Source organism: Diaphorina citri, unplaced genomic scaffold (assembly GCF_000475195.1).
Source record: "Diaphorina citri unplaced genomic scaffold, Diaci psyllid genome assembly version 1.1 scaffold996, whole genome shotgun sequence".
NCBI classification, from domain to species: domain Eukaryota; kingdom Metazoa; phylum Arthropoda; class Insecta; order Hemiptera; family Psyllidae; genus Diaphorina; species Diaphorina citri.
This window is the reverse complement of record NW_007378427.1, coordinates 40,341-59,348: the sequence shown is the minus strand read 5'-3', so window position 1 is coordinate 59,348 and position 19,008 is coordinate 40,341. Positions and strand designations below refer to the sequence as shown.

Below are 19,008 nucleotides of genomic sequence, written 5' to 3'. Positions count from 1 at the left end.
AAGGATTAATATTTTTTTTATATTTTAATACAAAATTGTGTGTAAAATAATATTTAAGAAATAAACAACATGTAGAGCATTTAATAATATTTAATTAAATTTTCTCTGTGATATCTCTTTCTGGCACAAAGGTTTTTACAGCATTCTCGATTGTCGTCTTTGTAAATCTGCAACTGTCATCTGAAATTCACAAGATAAAAATGATCAATTTAATACTTCAAGAATTTCTAGCTTTAAAATTCCTTTGAATGGAAACCACCAGCTACATGCGGTGCGCGGCGTGGCGGTAGAATGAAGTGAACAAACGTTGCACGAAGTTGGTATCCGCGGATGGGTGACCAGCTGGACAATGGCAGACTGCTGGCTTTTCCCAGTCCCACTCGGGCTGGGTGAGGTTAATGTGAGGAGGTGGGTAGCTTTTCACCGAATGGAGGGTAAAACCGCCCTCACTAAAGGTCGTCTTTGTAAATCTGCAACTGTCATCTGAAATTCACAAGATAAAAATGATCAATTTAGTACTTCAAGAATTTCTAGCTTTAAAATTCCTTTGAATGGAAACCGCCAGCTACATGCGGTGCGCGGCGTGGCGGTAGAAAGAACAAACGTTGCACGAAGTTGGTATCCGCGGATGGGTGACCATCTGGACAATGGCAGTCTGCTGGCTTTTCCCAGTCCCACTCGGGCTGGGTGAGGTTAATGTGAGGAGGTGGGTAGCTTGTCACCGAATGGAGGGTAAAACCGCCCTCACTAAAAACCTTACGTTTTACCATTTCTTACTTGAGCATTTTGAAGGCAACGATTTTTCTCCCAAAGAAGACTTTCTAGTTCTTGAGTTTTTCTTATCTGATTCTCCAAATCCTGATTTGCAGCTGAAAGAAAGCCAAAAGGTCGTATTTTAATATCACTCTACTATTATTTATTAACGAGATTAACTTTGAACATTTTGTCATAGATACTTTTGGAACTTGCAATTTAATGATTACTCATTTTAAAGAAATTTTATACAAATAGAAAATTGTAAGTATCTACCTAGATTCTAGAGAATTTAAAAGCTAGACTGAAACATTACCTATTTAAATAGTCACCTTCTTACCTTGGGTTTTCTGTTTTGTAAGCAGCAGTTCGCTATTCAATTTGTTCATCTCAGACTGGTATTGTGTTTTCATCTCTAACATTTTATACTTCAAGTGTTTGTTGAGGTTAGTCTGGTACAAGTTTTCGTTGGACATTTGATAGTACCAGAATGAGAAGCTTCGATTCACAATATCTATGATCATTTCTGGTTTCAAACCTGAAAGGACATACGTACGTAAATAATCGTATAGGTTTAGAATTTATCAAAAATTTTAACCACAATAGTACTTCCATATTAATATAATTAGATCTATGATCATTTCTGGTTTCAAACCTGAAAGGACATACGTACGTAAATAATCGTATAGGTTTAGAATTTATCAAAAATTTTAACCATAATAGTACTTCCATATTAATATAATTATGATGAAAAAATTTCGAACCTGCAAGTATAGTAGACTTCCACATCTCTGAAGGATTTGTTTCTTTTCGAACAATATCATGCTTGAGATCCAATTGGGTTTTACAGGCTGGACATGGGACATACTTGGCTGCTGTTGTAGATAGATGGATTCCATCATCGTTACAAAATGCGTGAGAACATCGTGTTATCCATATAATTCCATCATCAGTTGCGTTTAATATTTTTCGACATTTCTTCACATTACAGTAAAGGGTTATGTCACACATTGTCTTGTATTATATAGTGTACTTTTACAGTCATATCCTGTGACAAAATAGAAAATAAGGTAAAACACTACAATTAATATCTTTGCTTTTGTTCCTTAACTTCAGTGGTCCATTACTTTGGCTACTGAACAAGTGGTTTGAAGAACTCACCAAACCAGGGTATCATTCCACACATTTTGTTCTTTATATTTCTGGCTAAACTAACAGAGAACATAGAGCAGCCAGAGGGAAGCAATAACTTTAATCTGCATACCTAGGGTTAAGTTATTCTATCTTGTATCAAAGTCAAAGTTTCTATCACTTCCTTCTTATCATATCTAATGAGAGCCAAATTAGAACTCTTCAGTTACAAGATGTAAGTAAATTTAGTGTGAACAAGTGGTTTGAAGAACTCACCAAACCAGGGTATCATTCCACACATTTTGTTCTTTATATTTCTGGCTAAACTAACAGAGAACACAGAGCAGCCAGAGGGAAGCAATAACTTTAATCTGCATACCTAGAGTTGAGTTATTCTATCTTGTATCAAAGTCAAAGTTTCTATTACTTCCTTCTTATCATAACTAATGAGAGCCAAATTAGAACTCTTCAGTTACAAGATGTAAGCAAATTTTGTAAAGTGTAAAAGTAGTTTCTGTGAAACAGCCCTAGATTATTCAAATGGTTATTGTTTTCATGGTGTAACTGATAACTGATTGTTTGTTTTTACAGCGTCTTCAGTAGTTTTACATCCTCCCAACATGTCCGTGGGAAATATTTCATCTTCAGATAGTCAGGTAAGCTTTTCACAATGGTTCTTATGTTCTTTATAGCTTCTCAAAAATAGTAGTTGAAATGTATTTCATCTTTGAGTTTCATATTTGGTTGCTGTAGTTTTTTTCTTCTCCAAATTACTCAGACATTGAGGAAAGTCCAAAATGCAGTGCCTATTAATTTTGCATTCCCTTCTATTCAATTTTCCTATTACAGTATTTCCCAAATTTTGAACATTTTTCTGTAAATCAATAAATAATGCTGTTCCCAAAAGTATGAAGAATAAAAATCTGATTCAAAACTGAAAGTCTCTATGTACTAATATGTACCTACAGACTTTTTATCAAATAGGTACCTGTCTAAATTTGAACTACTCCACCCTAATTTATTTGTTACCTATGATTGTTACCTATGATTTATCTGAAAATACATAACATACTTTCCTTATTGTAGGATAAGGAAACCAAAGATGATTGCAGATCTGTTTCTTTAATGTTAGTACTGGAGCTCAATTTTAACCCACAAGCCTTTAGGTTGTGGTTATGTATTGCATTATGGCTAACCCAGTACATAACCTTAATCTTTTAGAGATAGAGCATTTGGATGTTTTGCTAGTTTAAATGGAAGAAAGCAAGAAAGATGGGTCAATCAATGTATAGGTAGTTGACATGAGACTCGGGTGTAAAAATAGTTTTCATTGCCCAAGATTAAGTCATGAGCCATGGGTTACCAGACTGTTTTCTTGATAGCTGTTTGTTCTCACCTTTTCGTTTTCTACTGCTGTAGCAAAACTGAACACAGTAGTTTCCAGAAAGGATGGCCAGCACAAGTAGAAGTTCCTCTACTTTGGAAGCACCCGGTACCCTGGCCACAGAGGTGCTTCATGAGCGGGAATTTTGGAGGAATATAAGGGAGAAACGGGAAAAAACATTGTACTCGGAACCTGGAATTTTTTGTAAAGTCCATAAAATTCAAATAACGATCAATTTTCTTTCAGATTTATAAAAATGAATTTATGTGTATTGATTATTGATTTTATGAATAAATTGATTATGATTTAAAAAATACCTAGATAAAATATAATATAAGGGAGAAACGGGAAAAAACATTGTACTCGGAACCTGGAATTTTTTGTAAAGTCCATAAAATTCAAATAACGATCAATTTTCTTTCAGATTTATAAAAATGAATTTATGTGTATTGATTATTGATTTTATGAATAAATTGATTATGATTTAAAAAATACCTAGATAAAATATAATATAAGGGAGAAACGGGAAAAAACATTGTACTCGGAACCTGGAATTTTTTGTAAAGTCCATAAAATTCAAATAACGATCAATTTTCTTTCAGATTTATAAAAATGAATTTATGTGTATTGATTATTGATTTTATGAATAAATTGATTATGATTTAAAAAATACCTAGATAAAATATAATATAAGGGAGAAACGGGAAAAAACATTGTACTCGGAACCTGGAATTTTTTGTAAAGTCCATAAAATTTTAATTTATAATTAAGTAACTCTTAACCAAGATACAAGATAGGTTGTTCAACTCCCATTCTCTCAGTTCTCAGTTGTTTCACTTGTATACGACTCGTCTGGAATTTGCTGTAACGAATATGAACACTTATGTGTACAGGATCTGTGAATCACTAGTTCCAGTATAAAAGGTAAGGGGAGTGGCAGTTATAGCTTTTAACGTTTTAATAAATTAACATTGGGTAAGAGGAGATATTCTGAACAAGTGGTTTGAAGAACTCACCAAACCAGGGTATCATTCCACACATTTTGTTCTTTATAGGTATTTCTGGCTAAACACATTGAGGCAGAGAACATAGAGCAGCCAGAGGGAAGCAATAACTTTAATCTGCATACCTAGGGTTGAGTTATTCTATCTTTTATCAAAGTCAAAGTTTCTATTACTTCCTTCTTATCATATCTAATGAGAGCCAAATTAGAACTCTTCAGTTACAAGATGTAAGTAAATTTTGTAAAGTGTAAAAGTAGTTTCTGTGAAACAGCCCCAGATTATTCAAATGGTTATTGTTTTCATGGTGTAACTGATAACTGATTGTTTGTTTTTACAGCATCTTCAGTAGTTTTACATCCTCCCAACATGTCCGTGGGAAATATTTCATCTTCAGATAGTCAGGTAAGCTTTTCACAATGGCAAATGGTTATTGTTTTCATGGTGTAACTGATAACTGATTGTTTGTTTTTACAGCATCTTCAGTAGTTTTACATCCTCCCAACATGTCTGTGGGAAATATTTCATCTTCAGATAGTCAGGTAAGCTTTTCACAATGGTTCTTATGTTCTTTATAGCTTCCCAAAAATAGTAGTTGAAATGTATTTCATCTTTGGTTGCTGTAGTTTTTTTCTTCTCCAAATTACTCAGACATTGAGGAAAGTCCAAAATGCAGTGCCTATACCAAAAGCCGTCTTGTAGTTCAGTGGTCAAATTCTACTCTATAATGAGTGCTCAGTAGGTAACATCAAAGAGGCAATTACCTACTCTTATGTACCCAATATGAAAAATATATACCTACAGAATTACAGTATCTATATCACAGCATTAACTTTTTTCTAGAGTGGAGGTGCAGATGGAGGAAACATGTGTTTGGAATTGGCATTGGAAGGAGAGAGGTTGTGCAAAGCAGGAGACTGTCGGGCAGGTGTAGCTTTCTTTCAAGCTGCTATCCAAGCAGGGACTGATGATCTGAGAACACTGAGTGCCATCTATAGTCAACTAGGAAATGCTTACTTTTATTTAGGAGACTATCAAAAAGCTATGCAATATCATAAGCAAGATCTAACTCTAGCTAGGTAAGTATGAAAGGCTTAAACCTTAAGTTAACTTCTCTGAGATTAACAATATTTTTGAAACAAGATACTACATCAAGTAACATGATAATGAGATCTGAGATTTTTTGTTGTCAATAGAATAGGTACTTAAGAGGTACCTATTTAATTTTCAAATTCTACTCTATAATGAGTGCTCAGTAGGTAACATCAAAGAGGCAATTACCTACTCTTATGTACCCAATATGAAAAATATATACAGAATTACAGTACCTATATCACAACACAAAATAAATTCGTTCCAATGTTCTATTTTCAAAGTGATCTTTTCTTACTACATTAGAACTCCAACTCAACAGGCTATTAATTATAATTAATTAATTACCTTTTTTGCTCATGAAATTAATTTTTATTTAATCCCCTAGGAATATGGAAGACAAGCTAGGTGAAGCAAAATCAAGTGGAAACTTAGGCAACACATTGAAAGTCATGGGCAAATATGATGAAGCTATGGTGTGCTGTAAACGTCACTTGGAAATATCAAGACAACTCAATGATAAATTAAGTGAAGGTAAGAAACTGAGGACAGCAAGTCTTATTAAAAAGCTTGGAAGTAGGTAGATATTACAATAAAAATATGATGAAGCTATGGTGTGCTGTAAACGTCACTTGGAAATATCAAGACAACTCAATGATAAATTAAGTGAAGGTAAGAAACTGAAGAGAGCCTATCTTAAGAGCTTGGAAGTTCATAGGTATTATGATTAATATAAATAGATTCAGCAATCTGAGCTGACACTTGGTCTGTTAAATCATTGGATTACACAGTCTGATTATTTGACAACCCTTTTTGGCCAATGAAGTTACCTAATTCATTTGAATGAAGCTATGGTGTGCTGTAAACGTCACTTGGAAATATCAAGACAACTCAATGATAAATTAAGTGAAGGTAAGAAACTGAGGACAGCCAGTCTTATTAAAAAGCTTGGAAGTAGGTAGATATTACAATTATTATAAATAGATTTAGCCATGTGAGCTGACATTTGGTTTGTTAAATTATTGGATTAAGCAGTCTGATTAGTTGACTTAACCCTTTTTAGCCAACAAAGTTACCTTGACTTAATCAATTAAATTTGAGGTTACCCGTTTAATGGGCTTGTTATCAAATAACATAAAATTGTATTAAAAACAAAAAATGTTAATTTAAGGTTTTTTTTTCCCATGTGAGCTGACATTTGGTTTGTTAAATTATTGGATTAAGCAGTCTGATTAGTTGACTTAACCCTTTTTAGCCAACAAAGTTACCTACTTAATCAATTAAATTTGAGGTTACCTGTTTAATGGGCTTGTTATCACATAAAATAAAATTGTATTAAAAACAAAAAATGTTAATTAAAGGTTTTTTTTTTCTTCTTCTTTTCAGGAAGAGCACTATACAACCTGGGAAATGTATACCATGCCAAAGGCAAAGCCATCGGGAAAGTTGGACAGCAAGACCCCGGAGAATATCCAGAAGAGGTGAAAGTGTGTCTACAGGAAGCCATTAAATATTATGAGTAAGTTTAGAGGTAGAAAAAGAATCACCAGACTGGTCAGATTGGAGAGTTGTACGTGCTATATTGTGGGTTAGATTCTTGCCTGAGACAAACTATATCCTAAACAGATGAGGATTGTTCCTGTAACAGCTAGCTTTCTCCTATCTTGTCTTTTTTCTCTCTACTATTTTAGGATCTCCCTCCGTTGTTTCAGTTCCCTTTATCAAACCTCTATATATACATATATATTGTGGGTTAGATTCTTGCCTGAGACAAACTATATCCTAAACAGATGAGGATTGTTCCTGTAACAGCTAGCTTTCTCCTATCTTGTCCTTTTTCTCTCTACTATTTTAGGATCTCCCTTCGTTGTTTCAGTTCCCTTTATCAAACCTCTATATATATATAAAAAAGTTTAAAATTGTACTTCTTAGCTACTTACATAATTAACATAATATGTATATTGAATTCACTTTGTTTTCCAGGCAGAACTTGGCTCTGATGAAGGAGATCAATGACACAGCTGCACAGGGTAGAGCTTGTGGCAATCTGGGTAACACATATTACTTGCTGGGCAACTTCAAGCAAGCCATCTACTACCATCCAGGCAGAACTTGGCTCTGATGAAGGAGATCAATGACACGGCTGCACAGGGTAGAGCTTGTGGCAATCTGGGTAACACATATTACTTACTGGGCAACTTCAAGCAAGCCATCTACTACCACCAGGAGGTATGTAAATAGTCTCATCCACACAAATAAGAATTTGGGTGAATTTTCACTAAAGAAAATTGTGGTCTTGGCCATTATATTATGCATAATATTGTGTAGGTTTCCTACTGTTGGTAGGTACATATAACCAAGTGGTGCTATATTAGACTGTTGAGGTAAAGGTACTACACGCACTTTGTATTCCTCAAAAAAAAAAAAAAATACCTATGTCAAAACCTCAAAGTTTTTTTCGATGTGGTTGTGTCTTTTGCAAGTAAATTGTGGTCTTGGCCATTATATTATGCATAATATTGTGTAGGTTTCCTACTGTTGGTAGGTACATATAACCAAGTGGTGCTATATTGGACTGTTGAGGTAAAGGTACTACACGCACTTTGTATTCCTCAAAAAAAAAAAGAAAAAAAAATGTCAAAACCTACTTATTACAAAGTTTTTTTCGATGTGGTTGTGTCTTTTGCAAGTTTTTTTAGGCTTCTCTTGCTTGTTTTCTCAATATTTTTTCTTTCTTCTCCCCAGCGTTTGAAAATTGCACGAGAATTCGGCGACAAAGCTGCAGAACGAAGAGCCAATAGTAACCTAGGAAACTCTCACATCTTCCTGGGCGAATACCAAGCTGCTTCTGAACATTACAAGTGAGTCCAATGTTGATTTAACAGTGCTATTTTATTTGGAAAACACAATATATGTTTATTGGTAAAGTAAATAATTAATCTATCCTCTCTGTTTACTTCCCTTTCGCCCCTTTCCTCTTCATCCCCCTCTCTCCTTCCTTTGCTTCTTTTTCTATCTCTCCCCCTTCCTCTCTCTCCTTTTCTCACTCTCTCCTTCCTTCTTTCCCTCTTCCCCTTCTCTCTCTCTCTCCCTCTTCCCCTTCTCTCTCTCCCTTCTTTTCCTTTTCCTTCTTTCACTCTCTCCTTCCCTCCCTCTTTCACCTTCTCTCTCTCTTTCCTTCCTTCTCCCTTCCTCTCTCTCCCACTTTTTACCTATTCGTATCATATTGGTAGTAAACTATTTTCCAATAGCAAGCTGTCCAAATAATAATTGCCTTGTTAGCGCTGGTTCGAGAGTTCGATTCCCTCCCACGGATAAGGTTCCTTCTCTGAACGGCTGGTTTTCTCCTATCCTGTCTCTCTTCACTCTTCGCTTTCGGGACGATAAGACCTTTGCGTTACAGGCCCCTCCATCAAACCTCTAAAAAAGCATCTTTCTGTCTTTGTCATTACAGGAGGACTCTGGTTTTGGCTCAAGATCTAGGGGACAGGGCTGTAGAAGCTCAGGCATGCTACAGTTTGGGCAACACATACACTTTACTCAGAGATTACCCCACGGCTATAGATTATCATCTGAGACATTTGATCATCGCCCAACAGCTTATGGATCGGGTTGGAGAAGGTATGGTAATAATAAAATAATGAACCAAACAACCTGAGTTTAGCCGAGTGGGCATCACACTAGGCTTGCACTCCGGAGGTCCCAGGTTTAATGACCGATGGGGTCGTAGTTTTTTCCGGCTCTGTGCCTGTATTTCGGGGTACACTCAGCCTTGTAAGGAGCGACCAGTGATGGCATTACCAGTGTAAAAAGATTGACGATATATGAGTAAATAAGACACTTGTATTGCTGTGATGTGATACCCACAAAAGTTGTAAAGAAGCTCTCTGTTTCACCACAGAGAGTTCATGATTTGATTTTCTTGTAATAATATTGAACAAACTCTAAGGTGATGATCTCCAAAAGAAATCAATGATGTTCATTATTATTTGTGTGCTTGTTCTCCGATAGAAATTTTTTTGGTCTAAGACAGGTTCTATATTATACTTCACAACATTATACTTCTGTTAGTCCAATTTTATTGTGAATTGGTAAGTATGCATTTTCAGCACACCTACTTAAATGAAATCACTTTTTGGTCCTAAAAATGTATTTTTAGGATCTACAGTCAGTACATTGCTTGACTAGGGGCTCTGGCTGTGGGACTATAAACAGGGAGGAGAACAGGTTGACTGCGGTTCAGGACGAGCCAGCCACTTTAACATGGCTAGAGCTAGAGACCATCACCCCGGTGTATAGCAGATACAAAAAGATATCTTTATTCTGCTATTGCCATTCGGCGAAAGCTAAAGCCGAGCCGCTAAAACAACAACAACAACAGTACATTGCTTGTGAATTCTACTATCCATTCTATTGATTTTTCAGGACGAGCATGTTGGAGCTTGGGCAATGCCCATGCTGCCAGGGGCAATCACGAGAAGGCGCTGTACTTTGCTACCAAACATTTGGAAATCTCCAAACAGGTAATTAAAATATTGAATGGTCCGTCCAGCTGAACATCACAAAGAAAAACGGTAGGTGTCTAGAAGGCGCTGTACTTTGCTACCAAACATTTGGAAATCTCCAAACAGGTAATTAATATTGAATGGTCCGTCTAGCTGAACATCATAAAGAAAAACGGTAGGTGCCTTTTTTTAATTTCGTTAAACCAGAACAGTAGTTAATATCTCGTACCTAATGGAGTGGTCAACACCCCCGGACTTTTGACTCGGGAGTTATGAGTTCGAGTTCCGGGGAACGCGGAATTTTTCTTCTTCCTCCTAGCCTTTTCCTGTTTAAAAATAGGGTCGGGGTTTCTTGTCAGTCTCTTCCAGGTAGCCCTATCGTGTAACCTCATGTCCTTATAAATTCTTCTCACTCAAGTCTTGATTCATACAATCCTTCCACCTTTTCTTCGGCCTCCCTCGCCCTTTTCTCCCCCTCACTTTCATTCTCTCAACTCTCTTCTCCCTAAATAGCCCTCATCTCTTCTTTCAACATGTCCACTGTAGTCTCCTCTCCTGGATCTTCCTTGACACTTCCGACAGACGACACCGAAGCGAATACAATAGTCCGTCCACTATACCTTTTATTATTAGTAATAATAAAGGAAGGACGGACTAAAAATAGGGTCGGCGTTTCTTGTCAGTCTCTTCCAGGTAGCCCTATCGTGTAACCTCATGTCCTTATAAATTCTTCTCACTCAAGTCTTGATTCATACAATCCTTCCACCTTTTCTTCGGCCTCCCTCGCCCTTTTCTTCCCCTCACTTCCATTCTCTCAACTCTCTTTTCCCTAAGTAGATCTCATCTCTTCTTTCAACATGTCCACTGTAGTCTCCTCTCCTGGATCTTCCTTGACACTTCCGTTACCACTCAAGTCTTGATTCACACAATCCTTCCACCTTTTCTTCGGCCTCCCTCGCCCTTTTCTCCCCCTCACTTCCATTCTCTCAACTCTCTTCTCCCTAAGTAGCTCTCATCTCTTCTTTCAACATGTCCACTCTAGTCTCCTCTCCTGGACCTTCCTTGACACTTCCTTTACTTTTATCCCATTATTATTTAATAAGCATCATTCTCGTTGACCCTTGTTCACAGCTGGGCGATCCACTGGGCCAGGTCACGGCTCAGATGAACGTGACGGATCTTCGCAAGGCTCTGGGCATGTCCACCAATGATCTGTCTCCCGATAGTCTTCAGCTGATCAACTCGTATGCCAACGCCAACCAGCCAAGTCCCGGTGTACGCAGATATAACAGGGTGAGACGGTCGAGCATGGAACAGCTTGATCTGATTAAGGTAGAGTTTGTGCTTGCCCTAGTTTGTGCTTAGCTGAGTTGTCTTTTCTGTTACAACCGGGGTTTCTCCACAGCAACTTTTTCGGACGAAAAAAGTAAATGACATTGTCACTTATTTTTCTTGCTGAAAAGTAAAGACGTTGTACGTGTCGAGCATGGAACAGCTTGATCTGATTAAGGTAGAGTTTGTGCTTGCCCTAGTTTGTGCTTAGCTGAGTTGTCTTTTCTGTTACAACCAGGGTTTCTCCACAGCAACTTTTTCGGATGAAAAAAGTAAATGACATTGTCACTTACTTTTCTTGCTGAAAAGTAAAGACGTTGTACGTGACAAGAAATTGGGATATCCAGGTACTATTTTTCTGTGTTTGGATTGTGTAATTTGACTATTTAGCGAATTTTGTTGTTTAGTTGCCCATAAATCATACTTTCCTTATTGTAGGATAAGGAAACCAAAGATGATTGCAGATCTGTTTCTTTAATGTTAGTACTGGAGCTCAATTTTAACCCAGTACTGGAGCTCAATTTTAACCCACAAGCCTTTAGGTTGTGGTTATGTATTGCATTACATTATGGCTAACCCAGTACATAACCTTAATCTTTTAGAGATAGAGCATTTGGATGTTTTGCTAGTTTAAATGGAAGAAAGCAAGAAAGATGGGTCAATCAATGTATAGGTAGTTGACATGAGACTCGGGTGTAAAAATAGTTTTCATTGCCCAAGATTAAGTCATGAGCCATGGGTTACCAGACTGTTTTCTTGATAGCTGTTTGTTCTCACCATTTCGTTTTCTACTGCTGTGGCAAAACTTTCACAGTAGTTTCTAGGAAGGATGGCCTAAGTAGAAGTTCCTCTACTTTGGAAGCACCCGGTACCCTGGCCACAGAGGTGCTTCATGAGCGGGAATTTTGGAGGGGAAAAATATAAGGGAGAAACGGGAAAAAACATTGTACTCGGAACCTGGAATTTTTTGTAAAGTCCATAAAAATTAAATAACGATCAATTTTCTTTCAGATTTATAAAAATGAATAGGTGTATTGATTATTGATTTTATGAATAAATTGAATTTATGATTTAAAAAATACCTAGATAAAATATAATCTTTGTCATTACAGGAGGACTCTGGTTTTGGCTCAAGATCTAGGGGACAGGGCTGTAGAAGCTCAGGCATGCTACAGTTTGGGCAACACATACACTTTACTCAGAGATTACCCCACGGCTATAGATTATCATCTGAGACATTTGATCATCGCCCAACAGCTTATGGATCGGGTTGGAGAAGGTATGGTAATAATAAAATAATGAACCAAACAACCTGAGTTTAGCCGAGTGGGCATCACACTAGGCTTGCACTCCGAAGGTCCCAGGTTCAATGACCGATGGGGTCGAAGTTTTTTTCGGCTCTGTGCCTGTATTTCGGGGTACACTCAGCCTTGTAATGAGCGACCAGTGATGGCATTACCAGTGTAAAAAGATTGACGATATATGAGTAAATAAGACACTTGTATTGCTGTGATGTGATACCCACAAAAGTTGTTAAGAAGCTCTCTGCTTCACCACAGAGAGTTCATGATTTGATTTTCTTGTAACAATATTGAACAAACTCTGAGGTGATGATCTCCAAAAGAAATCAATGATTTTCATTTTTATTTGTGTGCTTGTTCTCCGATAGAAGTTTTTTTGGTCTAAGACAGGTTCAATATTATACTTCACAGACTCTGTTAGTTTAATTTTACTGTGAATTGGTATGCATTTTCAGCACACCTAATGAAATCACTTTTTGGTCCTAAAAATGGATTTTTAGGATCTACAGTCAGTACATTGCTTGGAAAGAAATCAATGATTTTCATTTTTATTTGTGTGCTTGTTCTCCGATAGAAGTTTTTTTGGTCTAAGACAGGTTCAATATTATACTTCCAATTTTATTGTGAATTGGTATGCATTTTCAGCACACCTAAATGAAATCACTTTTTGGTCCTAAAAATGGATTTTTAGTATCTACAGTCAGTACAATGCTTGGCTACGGGCTCTGCTGTGGGACTATAAACAGGGAGGAGACCAGCTACCCCTAACCAGCCTAGCTATCTGGCAGTTTTCAAAGGGTTCTCCCTGCTTTTCAAGACCAAGCACAAGTCCTCATGATGGTTGACTGCGGTTCAGGACGAGCCAGCCCCTTTAACATGGCTAGAGATAGAGACCATCACCCCGGTGTATAGCAGATACAAAAAGATATCTTTATTCTGCTATTGCCATTCGGCGAAAGCTAAACCCGCTAAAACAACAACAACAACAAAAGTACATTGCTTGTGAATTCTACTGTGCATTACATTATGGCTAACCCAGTACATAACCTTAATCTTTTAGAGATAGAGCATTTGGATGTTTTGCTAGTTTAAATGGAAGAAAGATGGGTCAATCAATGTATAGTTGACATGAGACTCGGGTGTAAAAATAGTTCTCATTGCCCAAGATTAAGTCATGAGCCATGGGTTACCAGACTGTTTTCTTGATAGCTGTTTGTTCTCACCATTTCGTTTTCTACTGCTGTGGCAAAACTTTCACAGTAGTTTCTAGGAAGGATGGCCTAAGTAGAAGTTCCTTTACTTTGGAAGCACCCGGTACCCTGGCCACAGAGGTGCTTCATGAGCGGGAATTTTGGAGGAATATAAGGGAGAAACGGGAAAAAACATTGTACTCGGAACCTGGAATTTTTTGTAAAGTCCATAAAATTCAAATAATATAAGGGAGAAACGGGAAAAAACATTGTACTCGGAACCTGGAATTTTTTGTAAAGTCCATAAAATTCAAATAACGATCAATTTTCTTTCAGATTTATAAAAATGAATTTATGTGTATTGATTATTGATTTTATGAATAAATTGATTATGATTTAAAAAATACCTAGATAAAATATAATATAAGGGAGAAACGGGAAAAAACATTGTACTCGGAACCTGGAATTTTTTGTAAAGTCCATAAAATTCAAATAACGATCAATTTTCTTTCAGATTTATAAAAATGAATTTATGTGTGAAGTTAATTTTTTTTTTTTTTTTTTTTTTTTTTTTAGTCAAATATCCTATTCGATATTTAGTTTTAAAATATGTATTTGTATAATGGCTACTTATTCTTAGTTTGTTCGTTGGTTTATTATGCTCTTTTGTACCTTCAAGTATTGAATGAACCTTATTACATATTTCCTTCCCTCAATTTATATCATTTTTAGCTTTTGTTTTTCAGTACTTTATAGACCCATTTTCAATTGCTTTTTTGCATTCTCAGTTGTATTTATATTGCACGTGTGATTCAGAGTTTGCGTGTTTGCTTTGCTTGATTTCAAAATTTCTTCACAGCAGCAATCGACACTAGGTGTGCTTTAAATCCTTATTACATATTTCCTTCCCTCAATTTATATCATTTTTAGCTTTTGTTTTTCAGTACTTTATAGACCCATTTTCAATTGCTTTTTTTGCATTCTCAGTTGTATTTATATTGCACGTGTGATTCAGAGTTTGTGTGTTTGCTTTGCTTGATTTCAAAATTTCTTCACAGCAGCAATCGACACTAGGTGTGCTTTAAAATAAAGGGATTTTTTGGGGGAGGTTTTTAGCTTTTGAGGTTTTTGATCTTATACGGGGAAATATGTAATTGTAAAATTTGTTTTGGAGCAAGGTAAGTTTCGTAGTCTTGCTAGAATTTAACACAATTTTAACTCGATGCATTTTTCTTTTTAATTTTTCAGCTGACACCTGAAAACAAAGGCAAACAATCAGGATCTTCAAATTCCTCTGAACTTTCCAAGGTAAATAAATGATATCGGGTTGAATAGTAGAGATTACCCTTGGCAATAAGTTCGCGCTTTTTTGTTTGTAATTTCTTATAATCATGCACGTTGAAATAGAACTAAAATAGAGTCTAAATAAAGGATTTTTTCCTGATATACAATAAGCCAATCTAGGGAAAATTTGGACTTTATTAGCTTTTGGAACTTGCAAAAGTCGTGCTTTTTTTACCACTTTTTTCTACTCATACTTGGGAGCAAACCTCAAAATTTTCTGCGGTCCTGTGTGTTTTAAAACTAGTGTGCTTTTTAATTTTTCAGCTGACACCTGAAAACAAAGGCAAACAATCAGGATCTTCAAATTCCTCTGAACTTTCCAAGGTAAATAAATGAACTCGGATTGAATATTAGAGATTGCCCTGGGCAATAAGTTCGCGCTTTGTTTGTAATTTCTTATAATTATGCACGTTGAAATAGAACTAAAATAGAGTCTAAATAAAGGATTTTTTTCCTGATCTACAATAAGCCAATCTAGGGAAAATTTGGACTTTATTAGCTTTTGGAACTTAAGTCGTGCTTTTTTTTACCACCTTTTCTTTTTAATTTTTCAGCTGACACCTGAAAACAAAGGCAAACAATCAGGATCTTCAAATTCCTCTGAACTTTCCAAGGTAAATAAGTAAATGAACTCGGGTTGAATAGTAGAGATTGCCCATGGCAATAAGTTCGCTCTTTGTTTGTAATTTCTTATAATTATGCACGTTGAAATAGAACTAAAATAGAGTCTAAATAAATGATTTTTTCCTGATCTACAATAAGCCAATCTAGGGAAAATTTGGACTCTATTAGCTTTTGGAACTTGCAAAAGTCGTGCTTTTTTTGCCACTTTTTTCCACTCATACTTGGGAGCAAACCTCAAAATTTTCTGCGGTCCTATGTGTTTTAAAACTAGTGTATGGCTGATAGAAGAGATATTTTCTCTATTTTGTCATCACCTTTCAGCTATAGCTAAAGCCGCTACAATAACACGTTGAAATAGAACTAAAATAGAGTCTAAATAAAGGATTTTTTTCCTGATCTACAATAAGCCAATCTAGGGAAAATTTGGACTTTAATAGCTTTTGGAACTCGCAAAAGTCGTGCTTTTTTTACCACTTTTTTCTACTCATACTTGGGAGCAAACCTCAAAATTTTCTGCGGTCCTGTGTGTTTTAAAACTAGTGTATGGCTGATAGAAGAGATATTTTCTCTATTTTGTCATCACCTTTCGGCTATAGCTAAGGCCGCTACAATAGCAGCGACATTTTAACTTTGGCCTTACTTTGTCAATTCTGTTTCCAGTGTGATGAGGAAGAATCTTTCTTCGAGCTTCTGTCCCGATTCCAATCCGAGAGGATGGATGATCAGCGATGTTCTCTGTCTGCGCGCCAATCCGAGAACAAGGAGAATCTGCAGAGGATAACCAACACGAAGAAGTCGCAGCCCTCTGCCCCGCGCGCTACCACTATTCCTGCACATACGCCAGGTAATTTTTCCCCTTCTTTTCTTATAGGTCGCGGGTTCTACCCTTCAATGAGTTCTACCCTTCAAGCTAACTAGGCTGGCTTGTTAAACCTCTATCAAACAAACAAGCAGATAGACAAACGAACGAATAAATATTATTATTAAACAATTTGACCAAACTTTATTTACAAAATAAATATGTATATACAAATGGTAACATTTATTTGCAAATAAATAAATGTTCCCTCTTCTCAGGTGATGATGATCTACTGGACATGATCGTGGGATTACAAAGCAAGCGTATGGACGAACAGCGAGCGGCACTTCCACACCTGGCGGACAGGGAGAATGCTATCCCTGACGACGGCTTCCTCGATATGTTGATCCGTTGTCAAGGTAACCAAGAAAGTGCGTCCTTTTTCAAAAAAGTATTGTAGCTAGATCCTTCCCCCGCTAGGCAAATTCTCTGCCCCGCGCGCTACCACTATTCCTGCACATACGCCAGGTAATTTTTCCCCTTCTTTTCTTATAGGTCGCGGTCCTATCCTGTCTTCCTTCTTTCTTCGATTTCGGGACGATAAGACCGTAGCAGTTACAGTTCCCTCTGTCAAAAACTCTTAAAAAAAATCTACCAAATTCCTCATTTCATTAGTTTCATGAAACACAAACTACAGCGCACGTTTTCGTCGTATCAACTCATCATCATGAAATTTCTCCTTGCGAAAAGATCTGCTTTTCGTCAAATTCCAAAATTTACTTACCGTCTAAATAAAGCACCACTTGGTCTTAATTTAAAATTGGCAACAATTTAGAATGCTATCATAGCTTGTAGAAGAGACTACACGTTATGATGCTATGAAAAAGGGGAGCGATAAAAACTTAAAACCCATTCTACATGATTCTACCAAATTCCTCATTTCATTAGTTTCATGAAACACAAACTACAGCGCACGTTTTCGTCGTATCAACTCATCATGAAATTTCTCCTTGCGAAAAGATCTGCTTTTCGTCAAATTCCAAAATTTACTATTTCCATTTACACCACCAACGTACCTCTGAATTGCCTTCAACTTGTTTATGACTCCAAAATTGTTTACAGCTCCGACAATGAACATAACCTTGCAGTGTTTTTAGATAACACGACAAGAAATAAATGTGACACCATACAGTTGGATAATTATTCTACAAGACCTTGTGTTTTTAGTCAGGGGGTGTTTTTTCAACTCATGCAGAACGCAAATATTTGGACAATTTGTTATTTGTTTCGTTTAATTGAGTTTGTCAAGGTAACCAAGAAAGTGCGTCCTTTTTCAAAAACTATTGTAGTTAGATCCTTCATACACTAGATAGAGTTGTTATTTGTTGATCCATTGTCAAGGTAACCAAGAAAGTGCGTCCTTTTCAAAAAAAAGTATTGTAGTTAGATCCTTCCCCCGCTAGGCAAATTTGCTAGTGCATTTTATTTATGATTTATGTGTAGGTAGGATTTCTTTAAAGATGTTTGATAGAGGGAACTGTAACTGCTAAGGTTTTATCGTCCCGAAATCGAAGAAAGAAGAAAGACAGGATAGAAGAAGGCCAGCCGTATATGTAGGAAACCTATACAATGATATACGTATTTATTTTCCTTTATGAACTCAATCACATTTTATACTGTTACAGCCCGAGGGACGTAACTTAAAAAGCCCAGTAGGTGTACAATGTACATTCTACGAGTCTACGACATATTTCCCAACTTGATCTTTCAACAGATCGTGTGTACGCGATATTTGCGCAAATATTATATTGTTTTCTAATTCCACTTCTTAACCCTTTCTTGTTTGCAGGGGCACGTCTAGAAGACCAAAGGAGCCACTTGCCTCAAGAAGGCTCGACAGTGCCTGACGAAGACTTCTTCTCTCTCATCACCAGACTTCAGTCTGGCCGTATGGAGGACCAGAGAGCCACGGTGCCCGTGTTGCGCAAGACCTGATAGTGTAAACGAGCCTTATTCCCTCCACCTTATCCCCTCCTTATTATCTTGATTGTGCTCGTGTAAAAGGTACGTTTCCCGTTTACCTAGCTACCCATATTTGTGTCCGTGCGTAATAGACTGCGCCAAGCAATCAGAGGAACGCTGTCATTTCCTTTGTTTTTCTTTGCGTAATGGGACCCACGATTATCAATCTGACATTGTTTGGAATTCTTAATATAAACCACATGACTTTCGTATTTCCTTTGTTTTTCTTTGCGTAATGGGACCCACGATTATCAATCTGACATTGTTTGGAATTCTTAATATAAACCACATGACTTTCGCATATTTTGGCCAGTTAAATTTCAAATTGATAAGATCCACGAAGACTACGAAGAGCAAAAGGAACGGAAGACAACTTGAAAAATGACAGCGTTCCTCTAATTGCTTGGCCCAGTTATTTGATAATTTGAAGTAATCTCTACATTCTCTACTTCAGTGAGAGTATAAAGAGTGAGTGAGTGAGTGAGTGAGTTAGTTATAAAAAATAACTATTCTTTTCAGTGAACTACTCA

At 36.7% G+C, this 19,008-nt stretch overlaps 2 protein-coding genes across 15 annotated transcripts; one reads left to right on the top strand and one right to left on the bottom strand.

Annotated features, from left to right (window-relative positions):
- Positions 1-22: 22 nt before the first annotated feature.
- On the bottom strand, positions 23-12,232 carry LOC103513619 (E3 ubiquitin-protein ligase CCNB1IP1-like). 4 transcript variants are annotated; one of them, XM_026826773.1, is made up of 5 exons: positions 11,976-12,232; positions 1,518-1,801; positions 1,094-1,291; positions 778-869; positions 23-180 (listed from the first exon to the last, which is right to left on the bottom strand). In XM_026826773.1, the coding sequence occupies exons 2-5, from the start codon at positions 1,762-1,764 to the stop codon at positions 136-138; spliced, it is 582 nt and encodes a 193-aa protein (XP_026682574.1). In that variant the 5' UTR covers positions 1,765-1,801; positions 11,976-12,232; the 3' UTR covers positions 23-135. The 4 variants fall into 4 exon arrangements, with proteins under 4 accessions (XP_026682574.1, XP_026682575.1, XP_026682573.1 ...); XM_026826774.1 differs by lacking the exon at positions 11,976-12,232 and adding an exon at positions 7,302-7,416; XM_026826772.1 differs by lacking the exon at positions 11,976-12,232 and adding an exon at positions 3,281-3,474.
- LOC103513613 (G-protein-signaling modulator 2) lies at positions 2,318-18,509 on the top strand. Of its 11 annotated transcripts, XM_026826762.1 has the most exons (15): positions 4,072-4,192; positions 4,610-4,674; positions 5,113-5,348; positions 5,750-5,895; positions 6,748-6,880; positions 7,345-7,419; positions 7,542-7,590; positions 8,107-8,222; positions 8,816-8,982; positions 9,787-9,884; positions 10,998-11,198; positions 14,938-14,997; positions 16,318-16,501; positions 16,735-16,887; positions 18,306-18,509. In XM_026826762.1, the coding sequence occupies exons 2-15, from the start codon at positions 4,639-4,641 to the stop codon at positions 18,449-18,451; spliced, it is 1,800 nt and encodes a 599-aa protein (XP_026682563.1). In that variant the 5' UTR covers positions 4,072-4,192; positions 4,610-4,638; the 3' UTR covers positions 18,452-18,509. The 11 variants fall into 11 exon arrangements, with proteins under 11 accessions (XP_026682568.1, XP_026682563.1, XP_026682569.1 ...); XM_026826768.1 differs by lacking the exons at positions 7,345-7,419; positions 14,938-14,997 and adding an exon at positions 15,588-15,647 and having other exon boundaries at positions 7,467-7,590; positions 10,998-11,159; XM_026826769.1 differs by lacking the exon at positions 7,345-7,419 and having other exon boundaries at positions 7,467-7,590; positions 10,998-11,159.
- The last annotated feature ends 499 nt before the right edge of the window (positions 18,510-19,008 follow it).